General features: G+C 40.4%; 1 protein-coding gene across 3 annotated transcripts in view; it reads left to right on the forward strand.

Annotated features, from left to right (window-relative positions):
- Nucleotides 1–23,733, forward strand: part of ano8b (anoctamin 8b) — a 40,177-nt gene that overhangs the window by 3,728 nt on the left and 12,716 nt on the right. The window contains exons 1-13 of one of the 3 annotated variants that reach the window (XM_039810568.1): nucleotides 8,774–8,966; nucleotides 15,565–15,675; nucleotides 16,607–16,739; nucleotides 21,083–21,221; nucleotides 21,338–21,434; nucleotides 21,667–21,783; nucleotides 21,936–22,063; nucleotides 22,164–22,325; nucleotides 22,424–22,576; nucleotides 22,887–23,013; nucleotides 23,176–23,231; nucleotides 23,356–23,430; nucleotides 23,570–23,704. In XM_039810568.1, the coding sequence (XP_039666502.1) occupies nucleotides 8,789–8,966; nucleotides 15,565–15,675; nucleotides 16,607–16,739; nucleotides 21,083–21,221; nucleotides 21,338–21,434; nucleotides 21,667–21,783; nucleotides 21,936–22,063; nucleotides 22,164–22,325; nucleotides 22,424–22,576; nucleotides 22,887–23,013; nucleotides 23,176–23,231; nucleotides 23,356–23,430; nucleotides 23,570–23,704 (1,611 nt within the window). In that variant the 5' untranslated portion in view covers nucleotides 8,774–8,788. Of the gene's footprint in view, nucleotides 1–8,773; nucleotides 8,967–15,564; nucleotides 15,676–16,606; nucleotides 16,740–21,082; nucleotides 21,222–21,337; nucleotides 21,435–21,666; nucleotides 21,784–21,935; nucleotides 22,064–22,163; nucleotides 22,326–22,423; nucleotides 22,577–22,886; nucleotides 23,014–23,175; nucleotides 23,232–23,355; nucleotides 23,431–23,569; nucleotides 23,705–23,733 lie in introns of those variants that run through there. The other 2 variants (XM_039810569.1, XM_039810570.1) reach the window with 2 other exon arrangements.

Below are 23,733 nucleotides of genomic sequence, written 5' to 3' on the forward strand. Positions count from 1 at the left end.
TACTATAAATTACATTTTTACTTTTAATTAATACAATTAAAAGTTTAATTAATACTATATAATAAAAAATGTCAAGGGCTGCTGAAATTTGGGGCTTAATAAGATAATGTGGAGCTGACAAGTAAAGTCAATCTAAAATGATAGTTTTCCAGGTCTTTTCTGAGGTAGTGGGATATGAAGGGTCCGTTTTTATCTATGTAAACTTATTTAACTCCATCCTTGATGCTTGGCATTAATACGTGCAATTTATAGTCTGCAAAATGCATGAGTAAAATGTATTAAGCAGGGATCTGCACTCATCTACAGAAGCTTGGCCAGCAGGACTCTAGCTCTCTCGCTCTCACAGTAGAATACCTCAGCTTTGCTTCAGACAGATTTAGTCAGGTTCAGTGTCACACAGGTTGCTTTAAATACAGCAGTGTAAGGCAGGGCAGTGTTGAGAGGAAAAAGCATCACACTGAACTTCCCAAAAGATGAGCGGTTTTTCACAGCAGCAGACAGACTGAGCCGTTGGTTTTGTGCCCTCCCACAGCTTCATTAATGAAGGAGCTGATGAATGTAATGCAGTATGGTATAATGACAGCAGTGTGTTGTGTCTAATGACTCTGAACTTAATGCCTCTCTCTCCTCTCTCTGCATCTCTTTGCCCATCTCTACATAGTTACTCATTGACTGCTCCATAGAGATATCTTTCCTGTTCTCCTTCTCCTCTCCCCCTCTAGAATAAGAACTGAGCTGCACATTAGCTGCATTAGTGAGGGAGGAGAATCATCTCTATGTGGGTTGACCTTGGTACTAGTAATGTTAGAGCTTTATTAACCTGAACGGTCAAACACACATCTCACAGATTACTTTGGTGAACCAGCTCTTGACGGGGGAAGACATTTCATGATAGAATTAAATTAATCAGACCATCAGACTAACTATAAAATTTAAGTGGCTGGCCTTTCTGTATAACGCTTTCATATTAATTACAAGCAGCTTTCCTTGCCTTATAATTAAAATCATTACAGTGAAGTAGGTGCTGGTCAGATGAAGGTAAACACTGCAGTTAGGGCTTCAATCATTTTAATAGATGTTAGTTTGTGTGGCCAGTACTCGTTTAATGGTCTATCTCCAGGCATAGTGGCTGTATCTGCTCATTCAAACTACCCAAACTCATCTTTCTGCTGCAAGAAACACAAGAGTGCTTCAGTAAGCTTGTTTACCGTAATGTCTGCAGTCACTTTATTTGACATGTTACTAAAAGTCCTAGCATATTAGTTGAGAACCGTAGGGTATGATTGTTGTGCATCCCATCAATTTCTGAAGATACTATTTGCCTAAATATCTGGAATGATGGCATACGTCTTTTAGTGCAGTCCCCTCCCCTTTCTAACTCACCTCTTTGCTACTAAATCCTGCCATCCTGACCTCCCTCTGCTTTCTTAATACAACAGCACATACATGAAAAACCCACCAATACCCATACTATCCTGCTCAGTATGAAGCCTTCATGATAACCACAGAAAATACAGGCTGCATTATCATCTCCAAATCCTAAATCCAAAAAGTGCCGGATATTTCCTCTCCTCTTGCTCACGTTGACTCTGAATTAAATCTAATCTGGGTTCAATAAAGTAGTCATACACTTGAACTAATACAATTACTCAGCCTTTAGCACACATGGATTTTTAATATTATTCAATTACACAACTAGGTACAACTGGAAACTGCATTCCTGAGTGAGAACAAAAGGGGTGCCTTAAAAAAGCTAATATCAAAAAGGCAAAAGACTAACTAAACCACCACAGCCACACAACACTATTAAAAGGAAATAATACATTCTAAATTGATGTCAAAAACTGTAACTTGAACCCTTTAATACAGTTTCTTCATCAATGTCAAACTTCAGTGTTTCCGCTATCAGTTACAGTCTTTCAGTTCCCTGCCCTCATGTTACCTACACAGAAAACGAGTTCCACACCATGTGGTATTTATATTATACATTTGGAAAAAGACTATGATTGATATGTTAAACAGTAGAGTGTTTCTTGCATCAAATACATTCTTAAACAAACTGAGAGCAGCACGCTCTGTTGAACTTATATCCGTTTAGTAAAGGATCTGACCAACAGCTCAGTGTGCCCTTTTGTTACCTGATTCTTGTTGGCTTGGTTTTGTAAATGTAGAGATGATCCCATACATGTACCACCTGCACTATCAGAGCCCTTCAGGAGACGCCACCCCCTGTAACTGCTGTGGAAATACCTATGTCCAGTATGTTTGAGGAAATTTCTCTTTCCCAGAGTTGTGATAAAGCATCTGTCTTGCCAGTGGTGATTCACTTGCCCTAGATTCTCAAGTTTTAAATGGCATAATCATATCACCCATAATGCATCTTTGCTTCTAGCCAACCAATTTCTAAATCCCCATTCATGCTCTCTGGAAATTTACACTTTTTCCATTTATAGCCGTGGAGATTATCAAACTGTAAGCAGAAAATGATAATGCACACTCCAGAGCTTAATGCACTCCAAGCAGAGAGAGAGAGAGAGAGAGAGAGAGAGAGAGAGAGAGTGCTGCTGGTGTCGCCTGCCTCCTGCCTTGTGTAGAAGCAGTGACATGTCGCAGAGACCTTATTGGTGAGTTTAGGCTGCATTCTCTGGGATCAAAGCAAAGTCAATAACCAGCCTCCTCCTGTATGTAACCGATATTGCATTCCTGAAGGAAAAAGTAGGATTGAAGTGCATTCGGTCACCCTGTCCTTTATCCTCTGTGACTGTACTAGGCTTTTGATTTGATGTAGTTGCTAAGCAAAGCCAGGAGAAGTACAATGACCAGGGTGAAGAATGCTGTTTTTAGCCTCAGTCGTGGGGAATTGCTCCACATTAGCTACTCTCCAGCCTCTAGAGAAGGCTTGAGGCCTATGAAAGTATAACGTACAACACATGGGGGAGAAAAGCTCTTTCTCCTGCAGCTAATAACTCAACATATTATCCATGTCAGTGTTAGCACAGACCCAGTCAATGGGAAGCTAGGGAATCTTAAAGCACAGTCAGTATTGTAGGTCTTCATCCTTTCTATGATTCTTGTTTCCCTCTCAACTCCCTCCTGTGAATGGGTTTTATTTAGCCACTATATTTTTACAATTTTTTGGTAGGTAGAGAGGTGGTAATCTTCACCTTTTTCTTGTTTGGTAATGGTGTAGGGCAGGAAAGAAAATTACGAATCCCACTATGGCCATGCCAAAACCCGCCCTACGAAGCAGCTCGATTGGTTGGGGTTAGGCATTTGACATTGAGGAGTTAAGGTTAGGATAGCTGGGTGGTCAGGGAATAGGACCTGTACAAATGGGGTTACGTTACCTTGCGTAAGCATGGACGCCTGGCCAATAAATGCTATTGAAGGGCGGGTCTGTTACACCTTAGATTAACCCTTACATTTCTTTTATATAACCCAAAAGTAGTTTTCAGGTTAGAAAAAATATTGAATAGTCTAACAGTATTTGTATATATATTCTGTATCAGCTTGTTCCAGCTCGTCATTGAAGCCATTTCATATTTACATTGAATGAAGGATTAAAACCAAAGACTGTACTTGTTTTATTGATTGCACCATTTCATCAAGTGGAAATATTCTTGATGTCTTGTGCATCATTTTATACACAGTTTCCCATAATTCAGCCTGATACCTGGAAACGTTTTTTTTACTCTTCTCCTTTTTGTACACTTATATTTTGCATCTTTTATCCTCATCTGAAAGGTTCAGTCAGATTCTGGCCCATGCCTTCAATAAGAATTTTAACGTGGTGAAAGTCTTTTCACAACCAAGGGGGGGACATGTTGTTTCAGCTCATATATTTGCACATTGTCAATATTGACTGATGAACGCCTTCAACAGTAAAGTACAGGCTGTTATTCAGTTTCCTTCTCATATACTTCCTCTGCCCCTATATTTCCTCCTTTTTCTTTGTCTTTTTGTTTACTGTTCAGTCCACACCATCTCGTATGAAAAGAACATATACTCTGCATGCCGTCTGCAGCAACATGCCTGCTTTTTTGGCTTTACATACACACCTTTTTGTCATTTACTCTGAGAATCATGATTCTAGTGCTGGTGGGTTTTTTTTTTTTTTTTTTTTGCTTGCTGCATTTTACTCCTGATATGTCCCTTGGAAAAGTGCTATGAGAAGGCTGCGATTATGCAATGTTTCAGATGATGCCTGAAGAAATTTTCTGTCAAGGAAAATGAATTGCCACTGTTGTAATAGCTCCAGTTTTTCACTTTCCTCCTGATCATTGTTTATGGAAGCACACAAGTCTCAACAGCCTGTTGTTTGTGTGAAGGTCTTTGAGTGTGTCTCCATTAACATAGAGAAGGGTCATTAATTAGCCTCTTTTTTAAACTGAGGAGGCTTCACTAACTCTATGCAGTGACAGAAAAACAGTCAAATCAGTCGCTCCAGTTGAATTTGCTGAATCCTGCACTAGTTTCATTTCATGATACATTTTGATGAAAAAAACATGTTGCACTTCCTATGCTGCTTTTACAGTACGACTTGTGTAACATCCCTCTGTAGAAACTCCAGAGCTAAATAAACCAGAATGAAATGCTGCATAGATCTTCCTCGAGCTCTTTTTTGAAAGGCGAGAAATCAAAGCTGACTAAGTCATTAAAGATGTCTTCCTCTGCTTGTCATTGAGTGGGAAAGGAAATGGGAGGAATGGTGTAGTAATGTACAACAATCGCTGGTTCCTCTGGGTATTGATCTGACTCAGAGCCTCCCTTCCATCTTTCCTGTCCAGGAATAGAAAATCGTACCATCATATATCGGTTAATCCACAGCCATGAGACTGACAGACTCACAGTATCGTTTCTCTAAATCCACTCTATTATCCTTTCTTCTTCTATTACTATAGCTCCCAGCACAATGTCCGATGTTAATAGAAATACCCAGTTTGCCTGACACTTATTGGAACGTCTCACTACACTAAAGTGCCTGATCATCTAATGATTATAATTATCTCAAGCAATCTAATTTCTATCCCATAGTTTAATTAACCTCTCTAAAACAACTTTCCCAGACAAAAGGTTGCTAGGTTTGACTCTGGCATAGTCAGTCAGATGTACAGTAACAGGCATTAGACACTAATGCCCTCTGTTAAAGCTCCTTAAAAATGTATGAGTCTGTTTTCTCTGAATGTCTGAGTTGTTAGGTCCTCCATATGACCCTCTGTGCGCTCTGAATACGAAACATGTTTGTGTCCTAGTGATTCAATTTGCAACTTTCAAGTTATAGAAATAGTAACATATTTTGGGGAATATGTTGTGTATTTGCTTTCTTGGCAATAGATGAGGAGATCGATACCGCTCTTGTTTGTGTTCAAAATGAAGTTGCAGCTGGTTGGCTTAGTTGAGTATAAACACTGGAAACTGGGGTAACAGCATGGCTCTGTAGGAAGGTAACAAAATCTGCCTGCCAACTCTTCTAAAGCTAATTTATTACCCGTTATATGTTGTTTGTTGAATCTGTAAAAACAACACACACAAAAAAAGAGCAGGGATAGCTGCTTCCAGTCCAGTTATGCTAAGCTAACAGGCTGCTGGCTCCAGCTTCATATTAAAACCCACAGATATGAGAGCGGTATCGATCCCCTCATCTAACTCTCGACAAGAAAGCGAATAAGTGTATATTCATAATATTATCAATTCCATTTCAATTTATATTTTTTTCGAGGTATTTTGCTATATCCGAGTATCCAACTGGATATCATCCAAACATGCCATGGTGCTGCAGTGATCCTTAACATGCTCCACAGAAAACAAAAATGTCCACTAGCATGTGTTTGCATTGTTGCTGTGTGTAATATGTGTCCCTTTTGTTGTTGTGTTAATCAGAAAACCCTTCCTCCACTTTGGCAGTCTCCCACTACTCAACAAGGAGGTCTGTTTGCTCCACAAAGGCTGCCATTCACTCCACTATATTCATCATCACCACTCGCTTATTCATAATTCGTAATCCCCCCCCCCTTGACAATGCTCAATTCAGCCAGTTAGATAACCAGTCTGTGGTCTGAAGGAGTGAGTAGTCTGCATCGACTGGGCATGAAAGGGATTCAACACTGGCTTCAATTCATTATTGCTACCTGACTGAATAGTAGACTGCATAATTTCCCTCATTTAACACTAGCTTTATAACAGATATGACAGCTCAATCCCTGCTTCTCTGCTTTTTCACTGAGGCAGCTCACCCAAATTAACCATTTCACCGAAAATGACCCACTGATTAGCCGACATGGCAAAAAGAGAGAGAGAGTGGGACATGAAGGAGGCAAATTAGATAATACAAATCACTCAGATAAGTGAGCAGCATACACAAAATGTGATAAAAGGAGAGAAAGACAATAGGATGGGGGAAAAGTGATACTTCAACTATTCTGCTGAGTGAGCACTGTGGCTCTTTTCTTCCTACATGGTCTTGCCTTGTCCTTCTCTTGGCCCGCAGCCACGGGTGGCTCTAGTATCACATGTAATCATTGTTATTTTGAGGCCAAGGACGAGTCCCTATTATCCTCCCCGCGCCTGTTAATGAGGAAACCAGAGTTCTGACATCCACCAGCACTGACATCTTCATCCCATTTGTCACAAAGGTGGAAAAGACACCTCGAATCTCCCTCCCGAAGACAGACAGTCCTAGGGCCCTATTTTAAAGATCTAAGTGCATGGCGTGAAGCGCCTGGCGCAGGTGCGTTTAGGGCGTGTACAAATCCACTTTTGCTAGTTTAACAGCGGAAAAAAGGGTCCGTGTGCCAGGCACAAGGGTTGTACTTAGTGTCTTAATTAATCATAGGTGTGTTTTGGACTTAACATGCAATAAACCAATCAGAGTATCATCTCCCATTCTCTTTAAAAGCCAGGCGTGTTTGTACCTTGGCACATTGCTATTATGGTGGTGGATTTGCTAAGCAGGAAGGAGAGATTTTCAGGACAAGAAACTGATCTGCTTGTGCGTAAAATGCGCAAGCAGATCATATATATATATTTTTAATCTTTTGCATGTTTGTGTACTGCGCGTCCCTGTGTGTGTGTGTGTGTGTAACAAGCATAGTGTGCATGCGATGTGCATGAGCCTAGGCGCATTTTACTAATGTGCTGTTAAAATAACAATGAAATGCTTCATTATTGACTTTAGACCAGGTTTTTGTTGGTCAATGGCGCGATCACTTTCCGCTGCCTCAAGATAGCAATACGCCAAGAATGAACCAGAACACACCACCCTGTAAGACCAGCACGCCCATGGGCTCACAGATGGGCGCAGGTGCATTTGCTATTTAAACGATGTGGGCGCTGGACGGGAAATTGAAAGCTGCTGTATTCAATTAATATCATTCAGGCCGCAGTTACAAGCATCTGAGTGGGAAAAACTTCATACCAGCCTCCAATTTGTCTTTCTGAGTCAGAGATAGAGGGGATTTCTGGCAGCTAACATGGTTGTAGACAGTTAAGGCCGTTTTATGCTTCTGCGTCAAATCAGCGGCGTACCCCCGCAGACCCCTCTGCGTCTACGCCAGACCCTACACCGTAGCCTGACGTGCACCTCTCGAAAAATATAACTACACGTCGCTCGGTCGTGGCTGGGTAGCGTTGCATTTCCCCCAACTTAATTGCTGGTTCTCCTTCTCCATAAACAACATGAAATCAAGGAGAAGGTTAACTTTTCCTGCTACAGATTTCCCACCTTGGTCAGAAAGCACAGGGGAGACCCTTTGTTTCTCTCAATATGACTCTAGAGTCGGTACTCGCTCCGAAGCTTAACGGCGTCACTCTCTCACTTCTCGCTCGTTCCATCACCCACTCCCCACACACACACACACACACATGCCGGCTCGACGCACACACCAGCACACAAGTATAAACATCAGGCCACTGACGTGGGCTACGGCGAAAGCTCTGCATGGAGCTTCCGCAGAACCATAAAACAGGCTTTAGTCTTGTTTCTCTTTCTTTTACTGTTCTTAATTTAAAATACAGTTTAGTTTACTGTTCTGTGTCAGTTGTAATTGGGATAAATTAGATTGTAAGACTATGTCAGCAGTTTTATTAATGGCTTTAAAAAGAAGTTTGTTAATTAGCAGCAGATCTGTTTGCAGGCCAATGGCAATACAGCTTTGAAACTTACAGGAAACCAGTTTTGATTCCATTCTTTTAAAAAAAAAAAACATAACACAGCTGATATTGAGCCTAGCTGGCTGTCATTTTTCTTTTAAAGGAAACTTGCAGCATGATCTTCTCCTTTCAATGTCAGTATTTACTGAGAGATGCGTTTTGGTACAGCTACTCATCACAACAAAAATGAAGCTGAAACAGTTGTGTTTTTTGCATCTGCACTTTGACAACTCAGGTTCATTTGTATCACTATCAACAATTGCCCCTCTTCTTTTCCTCTGCCTAGTTTGAAGGCATCATAGGAGTTCAATGTACACAATGATGACAAATACCTCTAGAGACAGCCTGAGTGAGAGGAAAGGCAGGAGAGCTGAGAGAGAAGGGACTGAGAGATTCTGCTCAGGGGGGCTAAGAGAGAGGATTTTGAATAAGATAAAGAGGCAGTGATGGTAGCAACAAAAAAGATATAGAGAGGAGAGAGAGAGACTGAGAGGTCCATGGTGTGGAAGAGAGGAGCATACTGAGGTGAAAGAAAGCGAAAAGAGACAGAAGGAGTGCTCTGCTGCAGCGGGAAATGGGGGCTTTCATATTATCTAAAACACATCTGTGTGTGCAGCTGCCATTGGAAAAGAGAGATGCAATGTGGAATTGGGAGTGTTTGTGTTTGTCGATTTGGTGCCAAAATATATTCAGACTGTGTACCTTGCATTGGGAGAGTGCAGCAGTGAGGTGGCCGTTGCGACAAGCAATAGAGCGAGTCAGTGTTTGGAAGCTGGAGAAAGCAGGATGGAGGGAGAAAGGGACAGATAAGAGGAGAGGTGGGTTATGGTTTGCTTCTTTCTCTCAAGACATGTAGGCTGCAAATGCAGAATCCACAGCTTGATTCACATAATCTTCACAGGTGGAACAGTCTGATTTGCTATTTATTTCAGACATTTCAGCTGCATGATTTGATGACTCAGCATGCACGTCGTTGCTGCACCTCTCTCTACATGTACATGTGCAGTGATGGGATGTTTTTTGTTTCCGTCTGCATGTCTTTGTTTTTTTTACTATATATGCGTTGTGTGTAGGGAAGTTGGGAACAGGTTTGAAAGGGCGCTGTCTGTCCGTAGTGTTGCCTTGTGGTCCAGTGTGGCTGGGTGTGGACTCATCTGTACAGGATGGCGACATACAGAGTTGGGGATGGAAATGATTCTAATTAAGGAAATTGTTGGGTGTTTGAACCTGATTAGGCTCTCTGTCCCACTTACTGATGTAATTGTTCTAATAGGGTCATTTGTTTCATTCACACACTCAGTAGATGTGACAATGGGAATGTTTTTTTTCTGTCTATTTGCTACATTCCCTCATTGTCTCTTGGGACAATTCTATCAGTATGTCTGTTTTTCATTACATTATGTCTGTGTGTTTGCTTCTGTCTATCTGCCTCTCTATTAGACTGGCTAACTAAGAGTCGAAATGACTCGCTTCTGAGAAGATATACATTCTGCTCTAGTCTGCAGCCTCCAAGAAAATACACTCTGTTGCCAAGCATATTGAGTAAAGGCATCTTTACTTAGAGGTGCATTTGAAAGTACAAATCCTCAGCATCACACCAGTGCGGTAAATCTGCACTGCAGGCCTCAGAATGTGAGAAGGGGGGAATATTTTGTCTCACAAATGTGAGCTCTATGTAGGCATTAAGGTGCTGCTGTTAACAGCTGGTCCAGACAGGCAGCAAAGGGAAAGTATTTTGTTTATTTTGATGTGATGTGAACCCACGATAAAGTAACAATCATTTCCACATATGCTGTTCTACACACATACTGCTTTTGTGTTCTCCTTTTTTGTTTCACTTTAATGCTGTGCAAAAAGGGCTTTTGCCAGGAAAAGTTATCATCTGATTACACCTGTAATTGGTGGTGACTCAGCAAACTGTCTCATGATTGCATACTTTGTTAAACACCCTTTATGCCTGGTCTAAATCCAGACAATATGATAACATGGTTTCAGAACTAGATGCTTATAATATGTTCTAATATCTTACTTGTGTTATCCTATTACTGCTAATTCCATGTGTTGTTGAAAAAAGTCCTCTATTCTGTTAAAAGTGATGTGTTTACTTGGAATAAGGCAGATTAAATGTACAGTACGAAGCTGCAGTAAGTGTCAATGAGTGGCCCCTGCAAAACACTAAAGCAATTACTGCTAATCACCAAACTGGTTGCCAGAAAAAACAAGAATCTTGCAGGTTATCACTAAGACCAACACATTTTATTTCTGTTAAGCACCATACTGCTACTTGTGTCGCCATGACTTTCTTCAGGAATATGATGTGGATTTAATAACTTGAAAATAGATATCTATTCTCTCTATTTTACACTGTTAATGTGTAGTCTGCAAATATCCTACATCATGTTTTAGGTTTGTAGTACAAAGTGTTGTGTTTAGTCACAGTTGTTTTTCTTTATTTTTCAAGAACGCTCATTAAGGTATTCTATGTTTCTGCTGCTCTCTCACAGCATCGCTGCATTATCTATATGAAGTGGTTAGTTTTTATATAATAAAGGGAAAGCAAGATAAATGCATCACCTACTTCGTTCCTTCATGGAAGAGAAACAATAAAACGATTTGTTGATGGAAAAGACATAGACCCCTTAATTTTCCCACATTCAAAGCTACAGTTCATCATCTGATTCATCATGTCATTTAAGTTCCATAAGGGGACAAAATATGTTTACTGAAATCATTTCAGAAATAATTTTTGCCAGTCAATAGCTTAGGAACAAAAATCGTCCTGGGTGTGTTTTCAGTAATATCAAGTCAGATGATCTACCCTCCTCAGCTAGAAATACAAAACATTCCCAAAGCATTCCTCATATGTATTCTTTTGAGTCGACCTAAACTTTTGCTCCAGCTGCTTAAAGATTGACCCCAAATCATTACCCCTACTTGACTGAGTAAAATCTTCAATGTTGACCTTCAGCCAAGCATAAAGACCAAAGAGTTGTCAAACAAACTCACACAGGCAGCGAAGACAGTGAATGCATCGTCAAGTCTTTCCTTAAGTGTCTGCGACCTTCATTTTAGAGCTTTGCCTGAGTTTCATAACTGATTTACACCCTATTAATCTGGTACTCTATATCTCATGCTCACACATGCATATAGACAAATATCTGTGTGCGCACACACACACACACACACACACACACACACACACACACACACACACACACACACACACACACACACACACACACAAACAACACCCAACCACAGAAATGCTTCAGAGAGCAACTGAGATCACAGAGAGACACCCTGCTTGTTATGCCTGCCTGGCTGCTGTCTGATAAGCGTTAGCCCCAAAGCAGCTGTCTCACTTTGAAGACCGTGAGTAATACAGAATGTATCTGTATCACTGCTAGACCTGGGCCAACCTGCTCAATGGTGCCCTGGTTTCTGTTACAGGACTAAAAGGGGTTTTCAAACTCAGAACTTCTCTTATTTTGACAACACACGTAAGTGACATTTGGGATCACTTTTCTATGTTATTGCTAGAATATTATTAAATTTTTCAATTCAATTCAATTTAGTTCAATTCAATTTTATTTATAGTATCAAATCATAACAATAGTTATCTCAGGACACTTTACAGATAGAGTAGGTCTAGACCACACTATAATTTACAAAGACCCCAACAATTCCAGTAATTCCCCCAAGAGCAAGCATTTAGTGCGACAGTGGCGAGGAAAAACTCCTTTTAGGAAGAAACCTCGGGTGGTGAGAAAAACTTCCTTTTAGGGAGACACCTCGGACAGACCTAGGCTCTTGGTAGGCGGTGTCTGACGGTGCCAGAATTTACAGAAAACTGTCTTTGAACATTTTAAACTTCTTACTTAACTTCAACTCCAACTATTTAAACACAATTAAATTATTTTTTTCATGGTACAATCAGTCATACACTGCATTTACAAAGTATCTCACTTCATTCATGAAGAACACTGAGGAGTTAAAAGCCATCAATGCAAATTGATTAGCCTTAATAAATCAATCACATAGGGGGAGATGGAGATAATGAAAAGCAAAAAAAATTAAATGATTAACCTGTAAAAAAAAAAAAAAATCCTACAAAGTGACAAAGCCACAGATAATTATCACCTGTACTTCCCCTCAGCTCTATGGTGCTCTATAACTTTTTAACTCATTGTTTTGGTTTTCGGGCCCACAACTGGCTGTTTGGATCAGTCTTACTGCTCACAGCAGGCAGCTGTTTTCAGAAGAAAAGCTCTGTACACTACCTGCTCAGCACCAAACAGCAGACACACAGTAAGTGACTAGCATGGTCAACATAATGGAGCATTTCCCTGATAAAGAACCAGATATTTCCTTCAGGAGTTGGCGGAGACCTTTAAATAGAGCTTATAAATTAAAGCATTGTTGAAGTGGTGAAACCAATCTGCTGGCTGTTCCAGGAGTGTGTGTGTTTGTGATTGTGTGTGTGTGTGTTGCCCTCAGCAATGAATACATGTCTCATTAGAATTGCTGTCATGTCGCAGCACTGCCTGCAGCAATGCTTCTAAAGCACAGTGGGACGGCCAGCTGAAGGCATATCAGAATCTAGAGACAACTTAAAAAAAAAAAAAAAAAAAAAATGGTTGGGGTTTTGGTGGGGGGGGGGGGGGGGGGGTGAAAAAGTTGGGAAGAAAAAAAAAAGGGGGGGGACCAGATTAAGTTGTCACAACCTCTTTGTAAGTACTGAAGAGGAATACCTTAAATAGTAATGCTACCTCTAAGTCAAGGTCTATTTGCAGGTGCAAGTTTGTAACTCCAACATGTTTTGATTTATCTTGACAGAAAATATCATCTTCTGCAAAATGTGTTAGGTTGAGTTTTTGGAAAAGGAAGACGAGTCCTTCGATTTACTGGCAAAAGCTTTTATTTGGTTGGGTCCTCTCTGTGTCTAGGCTCGCATTTCTTCTTCACTTTATTTTAAGTAGAACCTTTTAGGTTAGAACCATGGTGCTTTCCAGAGAGGACATAACATGATGAGGAGATAGGACAGTTAAAATATTATTATAAAAGAGAATTTTAAAATAAGATAAATACAGAAGATAATATTATAAATTACATAATAAGACTCAGCCATAATACAAAGCTAATAAATAAAAAACTGAGTTAAAGAAGATACTTAAATATTCAATATTCCTTTCTCATTAACTCTAAACGAATGCAACATCTGAGGAACAAAAAACAAGCAATTAGGCAATTCTATAAAAAATGGATTTTGAGGCATGATTTAAAGCTGCATTAAAGGTGCATTAATTGACTTGGTATACTTGACATAGTATCACATAATAAAACTATTTTGGTGAATGTATTAGCAAACCTATGTGCCAAAGGAATGCTAATGTTGCTCTGTCTGCTGGATGTGCCTATTTGCACATCCAGCAGACAGAGCAACATTAGCATTCCTTTGGCTTTGTGCTTCTTGCTGACATTCACTCAATTCTTTATATTTTAGCTCTGGTTTGGTCTCTACACACTCTTGAGAAATATATCACTTAAGGTGCTACAGTAAATGCTCCACTGTGTTCACCAGCTAGTTGCTACTTTTCTGTCTGTGTTTGGCGATGATTTGGCGATATGATAATTCTATGATGGTTACTTACTACTAGTGACCCCTTTTCACACCTAGTAATTTGCTCCATTGGATCAGTGTAGCTTAAAAAACATCAGACCTATTTTTTCCTGAAAATAAGCCAAACAATGTACTTGCAGCTGTTGAAAATCACATATTGACTTAGTTTGTGCAGCAGCTTTATGTTGTATGTTGGTGCAGTGCTTATGCACATACATACAGTACTGTAAACATAAACAAATACTATATTCTCTAGATAAGGCTGGTTTCCGGGAAGACCCACTCTGTTCCGGGAAGTAGAGGGACACACTAAACAGCAGAACAATGATGTTTTTATGTGACAGGTGTTTATTGGATTCACAGAACACGCAGATATACTGAGTGATTTACAGCATCATGCTAGTAGTGGTGATGTCATGGTTAAATTTACAGCCTGCTATGACTGTGACTTTCGTGGGCATGCATGTGTGTGCATTTACTTTTTTTTCCATGTAAGCAATACGTACACCAGTTGTAGGATGTACATTGACTTCCTGTGTAGGATGATAACTTTCATATTTTGGTTTTCCACTCATAGAGATCAAACATGTTCTATTGCTTTCAAATACATAAGAACAAACAATTGGTATATTCTTGGATGAATTCTGTGATACTAAACGTTCCTGCGTGTGATCTCTCTAAAGTGCCCCACTTTCCGGCTCCTCTGACGCTCCATGCCTCAGTGATCACAGGGCCGTTGTGGGACAGGCATTCTCTCCAGGCTGCTGTCATTATTATTCAGGACCCGGGAAATGGTTTTCACAAGCTGTCCTCTAACAGCTGAGCAGGGTCTGGGGTTAAACTGGTTACAAAATCACTTGGCACTGCTGCCCTTCTGAAGAGCACATCAGTGGGAATATGAGAATCTAGGTCAATGACAGATAAATGAGGTGTCAAAGATAAAGTTCATTGGAGCTTGGATAATAAAATTGAAGTTGTTGTTCTAGAAGAAACATATTCTGTGTGTTATTTTCCTTCAGACTGCTGCATTAAAGGTGACTGTGTTATAATGTGACATTACTTATTTTTTTAAGATTATTTTTTGGGGGTTTTATCTTTATTTCAAAGTGGATAAACACGAAAAGGGGGAGAGAAAGATGGGGGATGACACGCAGCAAAGGGCAGCAGGTCGGATTCGAACTCTGCACTGCTGCAGGACTCAGCCAGCATGGGCGAAGCTAGAGGTCACCCCATAATGTGATATTACTGTGTGGCTACAGTATAGAGCTATTTTTAGTGTTGACTTCAGGAATAGAGACAAGGTAATTCTACACAGGAGCTAAATTCATAGCTCTATATTCAACATTTTTTTGTATCATGTTTTATTATTCAATGCGTGGGCGTCCCTGAGACTCAGGACATACAGTACATGTACAGTATGACAACACTGAGAGAACGCTGCACTTACATGTGTTGAGTTGATTGAGTGTCTTGTGTGCGTATGTGACAATTTAAAGAGTGTGGACAATGTGTGGCCTCTGGTCTTGGCAGGGCAGGGTTAGCTCTGTCAGTCTCATGTTGTGAGGCGAAGGGGTGTGACATTTAAATCTGTCCCGTCGAGAAGGACGATTTCGTGTGTGTGTCTGTTTGTGTGTGTGTGTCAGGGCAACGGTAAGAGTTTTAGAGGCGGGTTTGCAGAAAATGTTAAAAAGGTCATTGCTCTTTACACTGTTTCACTTTGAAAAGGTGACTCTCTTTCTCTCCCCCTCCGTGTCTCTATTCCCCTCTGTCTGTCTGTCTGTCTGTCTGTCTCTCAGATAAGTTGTTTGGAAAGCGGCTGCTGCAGGCTGGGAGACACATCATGTCTCATAAGTCTTGGATGAAAACGGTGCCCACGGAGAACTGTGATGTCCTCATGACATTTGCAGGTCAAGCACTCACACACTTTGTCTTTTATATATATTATACTCTTTTCTATACCAGAAAGTACTTGGCATTTTGGCTTGAAAAGTTTAAAAAAAATTAAGTTGCCAAATAATTATCTGTATAATTGGCTAATAATTTCAGCTCCATAAAACAACAACAAGTCTTGATCCTCAAGCAGCCCTTGAGGAAGGAACTTTCCAGTTGTTCCTCACACACGCATATGTAAAAGTACAAGAACACACACACACACACACACACACACACACACACACACACACACACACACACACACACACACACACACACACACACACACACACACACACACACACACACACACACATACACAGACACATTTGCATTATTCAATTTAACACAAATTTGATATGAAAGATCCTTTGATTTTAATGCTCCAACATTCACTGCAGCTCCACAGTGTTAAATATGATCTTATTCCATAATTTCATTCTGAATTTGTGTTATAAATATAAAGCTGTAAATTGAACTTTTCATTTTGCAGGCAAGGAAGAAAGCAATACTCTTTTGTTTTTATTTCTCCCATTTAAATTAATTTTAGATTATTGTTTATCTCTTAAAAAACACAGAGATCCCAACCTACCGCTGAGCAGTAGGGATCAATACAATTACTGTTGATAATAAAGATGAAGATAATGACTATAACATTGATCATCCTACTTCACTTCACTTTCTTAGTCATAGCCCGAAGAACAGAGAAAACGCTTTATGAGCGGTTTCAATCTCTGAACCAGCTGAGAAAGAGAAGAGAAGTGTTTGTTAGTACGACTCTTTACCTCTAGCTGCTGCTCAGGAATAAATACTGTAGTACAAGACTGTGGGAGTACTCCGGCAGCTCCCCTGTACAGTGATGCGTGGGTATGGTTGGAAATGTATTTTATACTTCTCCTGCCACAGACACTACAGATGACCACACGTTACTATGGCTACTGAACCACATCCGGCTGGGAATCCCAGAGCTCATCATCCAAATACGACATCACAAGCACACACGAGTCTACGCATTCTTCGTCACCGCTACATATGAAAAGTAAGGACTCTCTACAAAGGTTTTCTATTGTTAGCAACGCATTTTTGCAAGGCTGTATTTAGTCATGATCTGGACAGTTTAGCTGCAGCTAATGATTCTTTTAATTATTTATTAATCTGGCATTTCTTTAAATTAATTGAGTGTTTGTTTTTACTATAAAATGTCAGAAAATTGTGAAAATGTTCTTCAGTTTCCCAGAACACAAGGTGACATCTTCAAATGTCTTGTTTTTGTCCGATTAACAGTCCAAAAATATATTCAAAATATATTCAATTAATAATAACATTAGCAGCAAATCCTCACATAATTAAGATTATGAAAAATAAAAGAAGAAAAACATTAGGGTGCAATATCTTGAGTTTATATATGACCATCATTTAGAGAGTTTTCTGTAGTAATGTAGAATTTAACCATTAGGTAGCTATTTGTTTTGGTTGTTCTCAATGATTTAATATCCTTAAAGTTGCAGTGGGTAGAATGCAACAAACACGCCAGGATTTGAAGTAGAGTGAGACCTATTTCTGCAGCCATCTCCCCTCTCAGTCGCATGGACAATGCATGCGCAGAACAGCCAATAGGAACTCTCTCTCTCTCTGAAATGACCTGTGATTGACCAAAGTCCCCCGTCACGGGCTAGATTATCTAAAGCCTGGAAACGGAGCCAAGAGGAGTCTAGTTTTCTCTCAGACCACAGAATTACACTGAAAGTTTATTACGATTTTTTTGCCCAATGACACCAAAAATAAAGTGCCTACCACTCAAAGGAACAGTTTGACTCTTTCTTGCCCAGTTAGAGGTGGAAATCAATACCATTCTTATGTCTGTTAAATGTGAAGCTACAGTCAGTTAGATTAGTTTAGCACAAAGACTGGAAACAAAGCTGAACTGGCTCTGTCCGCAGTTAACAAACTTAGCCTACCAGCACTTTTAAAGCTTACTAACACGTTATATCTGTTGATGTCTGGTGATGTTTAATCAGCACAAAGACTTCAAGTTTAGCTTCATGTTTATGCTCTGTTTTATGTTAAGCTAAGCTAACTGTCCACTGACTGTACCTTCATATTTAGCGAACAGATATGAGAGTGGTAGCCTACATTAATCCTCTTATCTAACTCTTGGCAAGAAAGTAAATAAACATGTTTCCCAAAATGTCAAACTATTCCTTTAAACTGATTACCTTATTTCCAGACTTATAAAGATGCCTCCTTTTGATAGCTTTAGCTGAACAATATTCCAACTTTGCCTAACAAATCTGAAAACACTGTGGGATTTCATCCTTGCTGTCATGTCATGACCTGCTACAGGTACAATAGTGCTACTGTTACTGCTGTTTTAACTGTAGCTGTGTGAATTAATCACCCTGTCTCACGCTGCAAACAATACAGGCAAGAAGCTACAGCAGTAACTTTTCTCAACAGAGACAAAAAATGAATAATGCAGTGTATATCACTGCTTCTTCTTGAACTGTAGTTTAAGGTTTAGTTATTTTTAAATGCTACTACTTTTAAGACAAAAATATCCTGGCTGTTCTGTGCTGGTGTTAAATTTTACCTTAGTTTATTATTGTATTATATTTAGCTGCAGCTATAGTAAGCACAGTATCTCACAGTGAATCATTAGTGAAGCTGCCGTGATGCCTGGTTTACTGTATCAGCACCACTGCTCTGCTTCTGGCTGCAGGTTATTTAAAATGTTACAGAAGGTTAGAGTCAGGCTAAACAGTATGGATTGTATTTGCTATGATTACACTGCCCAGACACAGTCTGTTGTTTGGAAAATATCCCCATGGGAATTGGGGATGAGCCCAGGGTCGTTTTAATCTTAGCATTGACTTTGGTTTATAAATACTGAGAAATACAATCCAGGGGATAACGTCGTCACTCGCTGTTCCATATTGCATTTCACCTCTCTGCTGACTGTGCATTTAACAACGGGCATCTTGAAAACCCTTAGAGTCTCTCAACCAAACCTTTTTACCAGTAAATGGAATAGGAATAGACAGATGGCGCAAAGAGAGAACAAGAGAGAAAGAGAAGGAAGTGAAGTAGAAAGACAAAGAGAAAACAACAGGGAGGGTAATGTGGTAGGAGGATGAGGAGAGAGTGCTTTCTGAAAGTGTACCAGTGGGTTTCAGATGGAATGCTCGACTAAAATGATTGCTGTCTGACACGAAGCGCACTCTCCTCTCTTTTTCTTTCTCTACACACACACACACACACACACACACACACACACACACACACACACACACACACACACACACACACACACACACACACACACACACACACACACACACACACACACCTGCTGTTAGATAGGTTGACCTACATTTCATGTGATAGAAAAGATAACCCAGAAAGTGTTTCATCCTTTCAAACTCACCTTGAATAATCATTCACTTTGCATACTAAAGCGGTGATCATTTTCCTTTTAATCCCTCCTATGTGAGAATACCAGCTGAGGACTCCAGGTGTGTTAGCTGTCAAATGTAGGCTTGTTTTATATTATCCTATCAACTGAAATGGCAAAATGCTTCTCCTTCTATATGTTTTGTTTTGAAATAGAGACTTGTGTAGAAAATCTGGGTATGAAATCAAAACAGCTGAGGTCACAGATTAAGTGCTGCTATTTGTGGTATTTTCAGAAAGTCTCCATTCATTGCTTTGAAAACAACTGTAGCAGAAAGTACAAATGTAGCATTTAATATACTCACACAGTAAATGTCCTCCTCCTCCTCTTTTCATAGCTGACATACTATCCATTACTCATGTCTCAGCTCTGAGTGGGCAATTTACAGCATGCCGTCCAGTTCTGCTGAGTTTCTACATTACGTCTGATAGATATTTGCTAAATTAGCATAAACCTTACATGCAGTGCTCTCTCATAGCAGGAATCTGCTCTTTTACAAGGTTAGCTTTGTCTACACATTCCCTTTGACTGCATCTCCTAATTAAGACTCCTTGTATTTGGGGGGAAAGAGTGTAAAAGGTGATAACGTTTTTGATTAAATAAGAAAGGGGGAATCTCATCAAGATTCCTGGCAGCAGCAGGAGCTGTGCACCTATGAAAGGCCTTTCAGTTATTGGCTTAGATTACTAAACAGTTGGTTTAAATAGATTCAGCCTGTTTTATTTCTCAGACTAGGACCTTTATCGTGATGGTGCTGCACACTAAGCAGTATTCAGCGGTGATACTGAAGCTTACACCTCACATTTCTGCTGTAATCCATCATGGTGCTGATCGTACTTCACTGTACTGCCCTGTGCTGCATGATGGATGGATGTTACAGGCCTACCTAGGCTGTGCTCCTGTATAAACTATATATACATGTGCATGTGACAGAGAGAGGTGAGCTGTCTGCCTGGAAAGAACAGAGGGCGTGGTGCTGCATTATTACTGCGATTTCAGCACAAAGCCGCCGTGAAGGACAGAAGGAGAGGAGAAGGGGGTGATGGGATAAAGGAGGAGGAGGGGGAGAAGGAGACAAAGGAGAGGACAAAAGGATGAAGAGAGTAGGGGAGAGTAGACAGAGTGGCTGGAGAAAGGAGGAGGAGGAGAAGGGAGGAAGAGAGGAGACATGGAGTAAGGGCTGATGGGAAATGAGATGATGAGAGTGATGGGGTTAAAGCATTAGAGGAGAGTTCAGATGACTTTAACACTATGAAGGACAATCCATCTCTGCTAATGTTATTGCTTGCTGTTATTTTTTGTAATCCAATTAACAAACTGGCTGAATACACTGTGGTCATTTCCAGCAAAATGTAAAAGGCTGTCTACGCAGCTAGATATTTGTTCAGCTATCTACAATAGAACTGCAACTAAGAATTGTTTTCATTTATTCAGCCGCTGATCTTTTTTGATAAATGTATTAATAGTTGATTCAATAAAAATGTCATAAAATAGTGAAAGATGCCCATCACAATTTCCCATTGCACATAAGGAAATCTTGATATTGCTTGTATTGTCCAACCAACAGTCCAAATGCCAAAAAGATCACGTTTACAATGATATGAAACAGAGGAAAGCCGCAAATCCTTACATTTGAGGAGTTGGAAGTAGAGAAAGTTTGGCCTTTTTGCTTAATAAATAACAATCGATTATCACAACTGTTGTTGATTAAAGTAAACATTAAAAAGGAACTTTCAGGATGTAGGTACAAGTCCCTCAAAGTCAAAGAACAAGTTTATTAAAAATTAAACATTCAACAATCGTGCTGGGAAAAGTCCATTGTTGAAAAGGGAAGAGGTACCAACTTTATAATGACGATGTGACTAACGGATGATCTGATAATCTGTGGGTGGATTTGTTGTTGTTTGAGGTCTGTCGTTGTTGTCCTGCAGTTTGTTGCGAGGCGCTGAGGAGATAGGACTGAGGAAAGCGGTGAAGCCTGAATTTGGCGGAGGAGCACGAAACTACTCCTGTGACGAGGACTACATCTACGAGAACATCGAGAGTGAGCTGTGTTTCTTTACTTCACAGGTTAGTATCAGCACAGGCACGCACGCACGCACGCACGCACGCACGCACGCACACACACACGTAAATATGCTGTCAAGAAATCACCTGAAATGACTCTCTCCTCGCATTCGCTGCAGGAGAGGCAGAGCATCATTAAATACTGGCTAGACAATCTACGTGCCAAACATGGGGAGGTGCTTCATAATATCAACTTCCTGGAGGGCCAGCCAATTAGTAAGTTGCATCCTTTATCAGCACACTCTGTGCTATTTGTCTTTATTAAACAGAAGGCAGTTCTTTGCCAGGTTTTGGAAATAATCCCTCAGTTGGTTTGGGTTTAAAATGATTGGAAGCATAATTGTGATGGATTTGATGGTTTAATGTCGCTGATAGGTTTCTCTAAGTAGCTAATAAATGTAAAGTAATTTTAACTTACTTTGATCTATGTTTTTTTTATTCTCTGAAGTCCCGGAGCTGAGTGCGCGAGGTGTGATCCAGCAGGTATTTCCTCTCCATGAGCAGAGGATCCTCAGTCAGCTGATGAAGTCCTGGGTCCAGGCTGTTTGTGAGAAACAGCCTTTAGGTTAGTAGAACATGATACTTCCTGATATGCATAACACTCAAGACACAACAACATGAGAAAGTACTTTTGACGTACTGTAGTTTGCTCTTGTTTCTATCCTCTAAGAGTCATAATACCTGTGTAATATTATCATTTTTCACTTGTGTTTACAGATGATATCTGTGACTACTTTGGGGTGAAGATTGCCATGTATTTTGCCTGGCTGGGATTTTACACCACTTCTATGTTATATCCTGCTGTGATCGGCTTCGTGCTGTGGATGCTCACTGAGTCGGATCAGGTGAGGAATGCAGCTATCATAGCCTCAAACAACTTAAATCACCAACCACCAAAAATGATCAGTCTTAAGTCTGTGTGTCTGTGTTTTTGTGTTGCTTCAGACGAGCCGTGACATCTGCTGTGTGGTGTTTGCACTGTTCAACGTGGTGTGGGCCACTCTGTTTCTGGAGCGGTGGAAGAGGAGGGGGGCTGAGCTGGCATTCAAGTGGGGAACACTGGATACGCCTGCTGAATCCCTGGAGGAACCACGGCCTCAGTTCCGGGTGAGATAAACAAAAACTCTGACTCCTTCCATCTTCCTATCCCCTTTTTTTCAGGCCCTGTCATGCGCTTCTCTTTCTGTCTCCCTCTCTCTCGGCAGGGAGTAAAGCGCTGCAGTCCCGTAACAGGATGTGAGGAGTTCTACTATCCTCCGTGGCGGAGGCGTGTATTCAGGTGGCTGGTCAGCCTGCCCATCTGTATCCTCTGTCTCTGCTTCGTCTTCCTGGTCATGCTCATCTGCTTTGAGCTGCAGGTCAGTCAGCTGTCAGCATCTGTTTGCTACGTGTCCTGCTTGTATAAATGTAGCAATAATAGTTTAGATGGTAAAAATGTCTTCCTGTCCTTGTTTAGTTTCGTCAAATTTCTTTTATGGGTGGATGTAATGATGCAGCAAGCCTGTTAAACATCTACAGGCTGTGGGTGGAACTTGATGCAAATAAAACCAAGAGAAAATATATAAATACCTCCTCCTTTAAAATGTTGTGAACACATCTTCTATGAACGCCCCCTGATGCTTTTTTCTCAGAGGTGAAGAGTAAAAAGCTGCGATTGTGTCTCTGCAGGAGTTTGTGATGGGGATCAAGGAAATGCCTCGGCTAGCTCGCTTCATCCCCAAAATCATGCTAGCTATCACTGTGACTGCATGTGACGAGGTGTACAGGAAAATCGCTTGCTGGCTCAATGACATGGGTGAGAGTCAAGCTTCCAGATGTATCCACATCAGAGCAGTTAATCTCTTAATGTGGATCTTTAGTAATCCCTTGTAAACTCTAAATAGTAATTACTTTCAATTTTACAATACATTACATTGTTTACGAGTGATAGGGGGTGATTCATATTGTCTTTCCACAGAAAACTATAGACTCCAGAGTGCCTATGAGAAAAATCTCATCATCAAAATGGTTCTTGTGAGTGTATTTTCATTACATAATATCTAAACTACCCATGTGATTTAGAAACCTTTTTTTTTTTTAACGTTCCTGTTCACCCAGATTTCTTCTTAATGACACCTGGCATTTCTTTCTCTTACAGTTTCAGTTTGTAAATTCTTATCTCAGCCTTTTTTACATTGGATTCTACCTCAAAGACATTGAGCGCCTGAAAGAGGTAAGAAACATCCCAGCTCTGATGTTCCTCTGTCACGCATTATCCTCAGCAATTCATTTGGCCTCCAACATCTGTCGTTCTTCCATGATTTCCATAACCATCCATCTGCACATCTCATCCATTTGTCCATCTGTGGAAGATGCTGCTGGTGTTGTCCCTGTTAAGGAGTCTGCAGCGGCAGGTCCGGGTCAATCTGCTTCCTTACCTCTTCTTCAAGATCCAGATGCTTGTGGTCTCTGTTCCCTGGTTCTTCAGGGCTTTACTCAAGTCCAAAGTATGATCCCTGTATATCCACTGTCTGGG

The sequence above is a fragment of the Perca fluviatilis genome, chromosome 9 (genome assembly GCF_010015445.1).
Source record: "Perca fluviatilis chromosome 9, GENO_Pfluv_1.0, whole genome shotgun sequence".
NCBI classification, from domain to species: domain Eukaryota; kingdom Metazoa; phylum Chordata; class Actinopteri; order Perciformes; family Percidae; genus Perca; species Perca fluviatilis.